This window comes from Syzygium oleosum, unplaced genomic scaffold (assembly GCF_021117445.2).
Source record: "Syzygium oleosum isolate NSW1041296 unplaced genomic scaffold, Sole_v2.1 Sole_v2.05, whole genome shotgun sequence".
Taxonomy (NCBI): Eukaryota; Viridiplantae; Streptophyta; class Magnoliopsida; order Myrtales; family Myrtaceae; genus Syzygium; species Syzygium oleosum.
Window position 1 is genome coordinate 11,472,339 of NW_026607489.1, and position 9,392 is coordinate 11,481,730.

At 44.7% G+C, this 9,392-nt stretch overlaps 1 protein-coding gene across 1 annotated transcript; it reads left to right on the forward strand.

Annotated features, from left to right (window-relative positions):
* Positions 1-4,392: 4,392 nt before the first annotated feature.
* Positions 4,393-7,593, forward strand: LOC115665413 (uncharacterized). Its single transcript, XM_030587305.2, has 5 exons — positions 4,393-4,560; positions 5,250-5,363; positions 5,998-6,077; positions 6,531-6,655; positions 7,214-7,593. Exons 1-5 carry the CDS (start codon positions 4,397-4,399, stop codon positions 7,283-7,285), a joined length of 555 nt encoding a protein of 184 aa, XP_030443165.2. The 5' UTR covers positions 4,393-4,396; the 3' UTR covers positions 7,286-7,593.
* Positions 7,594-9,392: the final 1,799 nt, after the last annotated feature.

Sequence of the window (9,392 nt, forward strand, 5' to 3'; positions counted from 1 at the left end):
CCTAATCCTCCCACATAAATCGCTTTAATTTTTTTTTTGTACAGAAAAGAACTCATTTTTTAATCGCCACAAGTTAGAGACAACGATATTTATTGTAATATATCTTCTTCTTTTTTCTGTACCAAATTATAATACATATAAAATAATTTGTGTCAATAAAGGTGGAGCGATTTGGCGCGTGGAAAATCGCTTCACCAAAGAACGACACGTGCACAGCAACATAAATCAATTTGTAACTAATCATACCAATTCAAGAAATCAGAGGGGGTGCAAAAAGAAAGAAAGGCGAACTTACAGGGGCACAATTGCGAAAAAGGACGCGCACCTCAAGAGCAAAATTTGCACCACTCAAAAGGAGCCCCTCACTAATCACTGCGCTTTTGATTTTTTTCAATCACATCACCGAAATTTTCTTTTTAATCACTCGTAGTAGGAATTTAAAGAAAAAGAAAATTTCAACTGAGTCGCTTCGGTAAAAATTCAATTTAATCCTACGGTAAGATGTCGACGTGACGCTCGCGCGACAATAACACATCATTTAGAAATTGGTTATTGTATATGCGTCGTTGGTAATTCGCTCGAAATCAAACAAACTCCAATCAAAGAGTTTGTAAGAGAAAAAAGAAAAGTACAGTGCATCTAACAATAAAACTTGAGAGCACGTTCCGCACTGAGTGCACCGCACGTTGCCACCCATGAATGTCCTAACTTCAATTGAATACATGGAAGGTCAACTGATTTGTAAATGGAGATTACAGTTTGATATCTGGTGTAAAATGGACATCTCTAGTTTACGAGGCTCGATACGAATATTCTCGACATAAATCGATCAACTCGCTAGATCGGGGACTCGGTCCACGCGACGTCTCGATACAATTTCAGGGCGTCGTTCACATGGATCTCGTCAATCGGGCAATTTATCGCGTCCCTTTTTCATTTTCTATAATTCGAGTTGGGAAGCGCCCGTTCGAATGCACGAGCATACCGCACCAAGGAGAGCAAACATGTGTTGGGCTTATCGTAATCGTCGATCATGTGGTGTCCGAGGCAATCGTTACTTCCGTAACCAATGGGGGAGTGAATCTGGAAGAAGGACATTTTTCTCATTGGAGTGGGGAGTGGATAAAGTGGAAGATTGGTGGGGGCCCAGAAAAGGGTGTGGGGGAAAAGTAAAAATGGAAAGTAAAGAGGACGAAGATCATTTTCATGGGCAACGGTGATGGGGCCCGTCGTCTGTCGGCAACGTTAAGATAGCGCCACGTAAGCTCGAAGAGGGACGTACCCGGATGAACTGTTTAAATAACGGGGACGACTCGGGGAAGGCCCAGGAGACACGTAGAGCACACGGCACGTGCGTCGTGGGGCTTGTGATGTTACCGTTCCACGGGAGAATACGGTACGGGGGCAACGCTAGCGACGCGATCGTTTGATCGCGATCCGATCCCAGGGCACCGAATTCTGTACTCTATTCTTTTATAATAATAACAAGGGAAAAAACCACCAAAAACCCCAAACTTTGCCATCTGTGACACATTTACCCCGAACTTTTTTTGGTGACACCAAAAACCCCGAACTTTGCTTTTTGATGACACATTTACCCCAATGTATTTAGTCCATGGGCATTTTCGTCTTTTCTCGCTTTTTCTTTTCTTTTTTTTTTTCCTTTCCGTGAGGGGGCCTCGCCGGCGTCAGCGTCCGCCGGATCCGGCGAGGGGGCCCTCGCAGATCCGGCGAGGGCGGCCCTCGCCGGCGTCGGCGAGGTTCGCCTCGCCAGATCCGGCGAGGGCGGCCCTCGCGATCCGGCGAGGCGGCCTCGCGCGATCCGGCGAGGCGGCCCCGCCGGCGTCGGGCGAGGTTCGGCCTCGCCGGGCGAGCGAGGGCGTCCCTCGCCCGACTCGAGCGAGGTCGGCCCTCGCCCGACGCGGCGAGGGTCGACCTCTCCGAGTCGGGCGAGGACGCCTCGCTCGCCCAGCGAGGCGGACCTCGCCCGACGCCGGCGAGGGTCGCCCTCGCCGGGCGAGCGAGGGCGTCCTCGCCCGACTCGAGCGAGGTCGACCCTCGCCCGACGCCGGCGAGGGCCGCCCTCGCTCGGCCCTCGCCGGCGTCGGGCGAGGTCGACCCTCGCCGGCTGCCGGCGAGGTCGACCTCGCTGAGCCCGGCGAGGGACGCCTCGCTCGCCTGGCGAGGCCGAACCTCGCCGACGCCGGCGAGGTCCGCCCTCGCCCGGGCGAGCGAGGGCGGCCCTCGCCCGACTCGGGCGAGGCCGAACCTCGCCCGACGCCGGCGAGGTCCGCCTCGCCCGGGCGAGCGAGGCGCCCTCGCCCGACTCGGGCGACGCCGAACCTCGCCGACGCCGCGAGTCCGCCTCGCCGGGCGAGCGAGGGCGGCCTCACCCGACTCAGCGAGGTCGACCTCGCCCGACGCCGGCGAGGGTCGACCTCGCCCGAGTCGGGTGAGGCCGCCCTCGCTCGCCCTGCGAGGGCGAACCTCGCCCGACGCCGGCTGAGGGCCCTCACCGGACTCGGGCGAGGGCCGCCCTCGCCCGACGCCGCGCGAGGCCCCCTCGCCGGATCCGGCGAGACCGACGCCGGCGAGGTCCCCCCCTCGCCGGAAAGGAAAAAAAAAAGAAAAAAAAAAGAAAAAGCAGAAAAGACGAAAATGCCCATGGACTAAATACATTGGGGTAAATGTGTCACAAAAAGCAAAGTTCGGGGTTTTTGGTGTCACAAAAAAAAGTTCGGGGTAAATGTGTCACAGATGGCAAAGTTTGGGGTTTTTGGTGGTTTTTTCCCTAATAACAATATCTACGTGTTTGGCTTGGGAGTCGAATAATGATGGAAGACTGGTTTTTCTCGGATTCTCATTCTCCGTTATTTAAGCAAGTCGGATGTGATTTTTCAAAGTAAAGATAAAATAATACAAATGATCCACGGTCTTTTTGACACAATATGTAATATAGTCCATCAATTATTAATTTATTCAATATGATCAATGAACTGTAACTTAATATGTAACGTGATCAATGAATTTTCGATTTGTTCAATATGATCCGTAGACTTTTAGTATATATTTATTTTAGTCCGCGAATTGCGATGTTGTCCCTGAATTTAAATTAATGGAATGATAATATTGAACATTTTCATCTAGTTCGGGGACTAAGTTAAACATTTACCGAAAAGTTCTGGAACCAGATTGAACAAATTAAAAGTTCGGGGATTACATTGAACATTGAACAAAAATTTAATGACCACATTGAACAAATTAAAAGTTCAGAGACCTCATTTCACATTGGGCCAAAGTTCAATAACTATTTGTGGCATTATCCATAGAGATAATCGAAATGTTTTGTTTTTTTTTTTGTTTACTAAAATTTCAGTCCAACATGAAAATACAATTTTTTTAAGAAATAAGTATACTTAAAGTACTCAAATTTGTTTTGAAAGTGCAATCGAGTCTCAAAACTTTCCAAAAGAGCAATCAACGGAATGACTTAATTGGACTAATTTGACAAGTTTTAGGATTTGATTACACTTTTTGAAAGTTTTATAACTCAATTGTATTTTCATGACAAATTGTAGGATTTAATTACATTTTTTGAAAGTTTTAGGACTCAATTACACTTTTGTAACGAGTTTTAAGATTCATATGAACTTTTTTTTTTATTAACCGAGGATGCATTTTCTTCGTGGCACCCTGAACCGCATTCTAACACAAATAAATTTTGAGGAAAAAAAAAGTCCACATGGTGATCCCCAACCCGTGGTATAGGCCCACGACAGCTCCTTCCGATAGGCCCAATATGTTTGTTATGACCAAGTCCAATAGCACAATGCTCTCATAGCTTTTTTCATCTCAAATATGACTGGAAACACTCAATGCCATCTCAAATTTACAATGTTATAACTTTACTAGTCTCACCGTAGCATGCTGTTAGAAGTTCAAAAATTTCGATTAAAGGTCTACCTTAAGGTTAAATGCGAAACTCACTCTTGATTTACGCTTATTTCTTGCTTTTTTTTTTTCCTTCTTTTTTCTTATTCAAGAGTGAGCCTCGCATTTTTTGGTAATATTGTCCGCTTAAAGTGGTAGGAGTATATTCAGCCATAAAAGCACGAACCTATAAAAAATCGTTATCTCAATAAAAAAAAATCCCATGGAAAAGGAATTTCCGACGTGGAAATAGTTTACCGATGTAATAGTCTCACTTTTGTCTAAAGTTTTGGAGAGATTTCCTCCTCTTTTTTTTTGTCGGGGGTTAAAATATTCCAAGCTCTCCGAACCTGGATGGGCCTCCCGAGAAGCTGGGCCGTCTCCCCCCTCCCCACGAGGCCCATATCTAGACCCAACAGGAGGCCCACGATAGAATTCTTCATCCCTTCTTCAACCACTGTTGTCCATGGTGGCGGTGCAGCGGCAACTTCGATCGAGCTCTCTCTTCTTTCACCGGACACACCAAAAGTTCAGGGAAGAACGAGAAAGAGAGAAGAAAAAACGTTGGTGGGAAGCCATGATTCTCGCGGTTCTCTTCGCTAACTCGGAAGGAAACATCCTCGTCGAAAGGTTTGACCTCTTCCGGAACCATTTCCGCCGTTCTTGTCTTCTGTCGTTGGACCTGTCCGGCGGCAAGATCTTGGCTTCTCGTTTCTTGATCGAAGCTGCTGATGCGTAGCTTTCCCGTTGGATTTTCGTTTGTCCGATGCCCTTCGTTTGATCGGACGTGTGTTGCGTTTGCTGTGGTGCTCGATCGGTGTGTCTGTGCGGATCGGGTTTGATTCCCCCCTTCGATCTGGGGGGGGGTGGGGGGGGGGGGGTGGGGGAGTAATTCGCGCGCGTTTGCGTTTAGATTCGATTGGGTTTGGTCAAGTTTCGATTTTTCGCATTCTTTTGGAAGTTTCGATTGTTGGTCATCTCCGTGGAGGAAGAAAGCATGGAAGCAACTGATCTATACGAGTAATTCGTGATGGTTGCCTCGTAAATTTCGAGTTCTTTTTTATTTTTCGGGAGTTCAGTTAAGTGGCTAGACTACATAAGCATTTGGTGCTAAATGTCTTGTAATCAGGCATGGTGGTAGCTATCAGATCCAGTTAGTGACTGTTAATGTGAATGCTGAATTCCCTCCAATTTTTTTTTTGTTTTGCTTGATGATTTCGGCTCTTGAGCACTTCCGGTTTATGCGGCAGCTCATGGTATTTTCTAATGCATATCCGCGACATTGTGGGGGCAGTAATTGATATTGTCTTCTTGGCTAGGTTCAATGGAGTTCCGGCCGAAGAACGGCTCCACTGGCGATCATTCTTGGTTAAGCTGGGAGCCGAAAACCTTAAAGGTGCAAAAAATGAAGAGCTCCTTGTTGCTTGCCACAAGTACGTGTTGCTCTTTCCCACTTTATTCTCCATATCTGGAAGTGCCGTTGAAGGCAGTAAAATTTGGAGCCTCCTTGCTGGAGGGTTTAATAATTTACTTAAAACCTTGGAACCTGACTGCATCAATGGCCAGAACTTTCTTTATTTTGACTGACCTTAGTTCAAGTGATGTGAAAACCAGCTTCAGATACAATCTAAAAGAAGTTAAAAAGAATCAGCTCTGGCCACTTACGCTATGATTGGTCATGCTTTGCTGCTCGTTCAATCTGATGTTATTCCGTGGGTTTGTATCAGCTCACAATGTCTACCGTTTACAATCCTAAGTTGTAGTCATTCAATGTGCAGTATTTCCCTCTTGATTTATTTCTTATAGACTTTATTATGTCCTACCATCTCTTGTCCATGGGTCTTGGCATGTCTTTCGCCACATAGTTCAACTCAACATAACATGTTATATAAATCAAAGGTCAAATAAACAGAGCTTCCTTGACCCTGTACTTCATATAAAAAAGAATATCTTTTGGCTTTTTGAGGCAAAATTTGTTAAAAAGACGTTGGGCTTCGAGTCTGTTGTCAGGTGCATGATGCAATGTCTAACCTCTCTATTTTGATCGATTCGTTCACTCTGCAATAGGTCTGTCTATATCGTATATACAGTGCTTGGGGATGTCAGCATCTATACTGTGGGCAAGGATGAATATGATGAGCTAGCCTGTAAGTATCATTGTTTTTTTAATTTCCACTTAACTGCAGAAACAGTCTGGAAAATAAAGAAGGTTCTCACAAATCAAGACATTGGGGATCTGAATTTGCATTTACCTAATTCTTCAATAGATCTAGTTTACATTCGTCTTAGCGGCAAGTTCTGACTTCCTTCATTAGGATGAGCTTGTGACCAGAATAGCTCTGTAGTTGTATAATGGATACGATTCATGTAATAAGTTGGCTGTCAATGAACATTTCCACAGGTCAGGCTAGTGGAATTTCTTTAGAGATATGTCACTATAGTGACCCTTTGAGACCGCTACTGGAAGTCCCTCCTCCCTAAATTGTCATTGAAGCATCTTTGTCTTTTTTCACCATAGGATGATAGAAGAGTGTGTTGATATCTTATTGAATTATCTTTTTTTCCTGGTCTGATTTATGCTTCTCATGTTGCTTCTGTAGTGTCGGAAGTGATCTTCGTTATAACATCAGCTGTTAAAGATGTATGTGGGAAGCCTCCAACTGAGCGCCTTTTCCTCGATAAGTATGGAAAGATATGTTTATGCCTGGATGAAATTGTTTGGAAGGTAAGGAGGATCTTTGTTATATAAACAAAGAGAAACCTGGAAACTACAGGATTGTTGGTGCTTCATCTCAAATCTGTTGGCAAATCGATTCAGATAACCATAAGTGCAACTAAATAATTTTCCTGCAACTTAATAATGGAGCCAATTGATTCTTGGATTTCAAATTACGGCATTTACTCTCCTTTCAGTCTCATAGAACATGGAGGGCATATCACTGTTAGACATGGGACATTGATCTGCGTTGTTCAATACTTGTTTGGCAAGGTTTAGTAGTTTTATGGAAAGCTATTATCAGCTCCTTTAATCAATATAATATTATCATTTGAAAAAAGTCATTTTAGTCTTGCATGATTAGATTTGACTTGCGGATGTTCAAATGGTCTCTTTTGCTTAGAGTTCTTTTTTATTTTTTTTTAAAATAGTATCTATTACCAGGCAGAATTAGAGGAAACAGAATATCAGTCTATGACTAGTGGTTAGGTTGCATGTGTTCTACTTTATGTATGTGTAATACTTCTTGTTTGCTTTCTCATCTGCATCATTCCTTATGTTTTGAAGGGTTACCTGGAGAACACAGACAAAGAAAGAATCAAAAGGCTAATACGCTTAAAACCTCCAGTGGATTTTTGAGTCGAGTCTGCTTCTAATTGATTGAAGACACTGAAGTTTCTCACCTATGGATGTTCTCGATGGTGTTACCAGTGTCTTAAAACACAGGGATTTCCCTAGAACGATTTGGGATCTTGATCGAGCGATGTTGTGTTTGATTCTTTATCTCAGACTACGGTGTTAATAGTTCATGACCGAAGAGATATCTTTCGACTTTCTAGTTGATGTTACCGTTGTAATTCTGTTGGCAGTGATAGTGATTTTATAGTATACGAGGAAAAACGCCAGGCTTCCAGATCATACAATAAGCAATGAGGCTTTCCGTCTAATCTTCTGTCCTGTATTATGTCTGCTCTTGGTGCTTGAAAATTCTAAATTGACCAAAGATTTAACATCAGACCGAAATCTATACCGACAGTGGACTTCCGATAAATTTGCTGTGTGCGTGAGTTTTCAAAAAATCTAGTTTTTGGAACTCGCGGTTCTCTTTGATCGATGTTTTACCCCATGAAATCCATGGAGATGTCTCTGCTGCTTTTAGATTAGGACCTGAATGTTTTAAATCGAGAGTTAATGCTAATGCTTAATTGCTGATCACAGGACTCCATGATCAAGACCAGCATTAACAGGAGACTGATTTTGGCAAAGAGCGTCCCACGGGCACTTGTTAAGCGTAAAACACTCGATTAGAATCATTAGGACCTCACAATCTTGCTTCTCACAGGCGAAACGCAATTTCTTGCAGTTTGGCATCTTATATGATCTGGGTTTGGCCGTCAGGTGATCGTGTCACTGCATGGCGACTGGAAACAAGAAAGCGCATATCCCTTCGTTCTGATACATATGCAATGTCTGCCAGGATGTGAGCACGGGTGGGAATAAGATGATGAACACACGTGCCAACTTGCTTTGAGTGTCCTCACTCCATCTTTCTTCACGGGATTTGATGTTTCGGAGGCGTCTCATGACTCATTACCTTAAAAATTTCTAGAAATACAAGCACCATCCAGTTCATGTTATATTCCACCTCTCTGCTGTGCTCAACAAGCTGAAGCAATAAGCTTGAAAAAATGATCAAGGGGCTGAGTTTCGTGCTGTGCTTGAGCCTTTTGTCCGTAGCTTTTTGCAATTCCAGGTCCATCTTCTCGCAACCCCATGCCCTCAAGTCCTTCAAGGTCAATGATGCTCGGGAATGAACCGTTCAGTAGTTAATATGTCCTCTCTCTCTCTCTGATGCATGTATTGTGAACAAGAAGGATCCTAAAAAAGAAGCTGTGTGATATAGCAGAACGAAGGGACCTGTACTTATACGGTATCGGTGAGGACGAGCGGTCTTTCGACCAGCTACACCAGAGACCAAATCAGTCTTGCATTTGGAGATGCCTATGGCAATCAGGCACCAGATGGCAAGCTCTACTTCGTCATCGATTGATTCAACTTAATAAAAAACCTAGGTTGTTGCTAGTTTGACCCGCTGAAATGCTCATTTAGACATTTTTCATCGGTGGATTGAATTAATCACAACCGTTAGAAGTGACGAGTCTCATCGCCTGTGGGTTGTGGTTAGCCCGCTCGCACCCGTGCCGCTCCACTCTAATCTACAATTCCCACCAAATACTCTTTATCAAGATTTATACAACCACCTAGAAATCGTCTCCATATGCAACTTGTGTCACGACGTATGATCTGCAATACACTTGCATCTTTTCGATGCATCATCAGCTATAGATTCGCATCATTTAGATGTTCTGGGCGTTATAAATACAAGGATGATGAATGACGGCTTCTCGTGAATAACCGGGAGCTATCATGATCAGGTGTATGCACCCAGGCTGGACAATCCATACGGCCAAGCATTCGAGAGGTGCTCGACAGACACTTTCCAGATAAACGGGCCGTGTGCGTACCAGATCTGCTATCTCTACCTCTTCAGGAACCGGCCGGCACGACAGTTGGAGACCCAAGCGAGTGATGGTTCAGGCATATGCGTCCTCCTACTACACTCAGTCGCAACCCGTCACCCTCCATTATGGCACCTTCATCCCCAGGAGTGTCTGGTTCGGGTTCAATCACTGCGCTGGTCATTATGTAGCTCCTTCCTAGAAGCTTAGCGAACTGCCTTGATCGC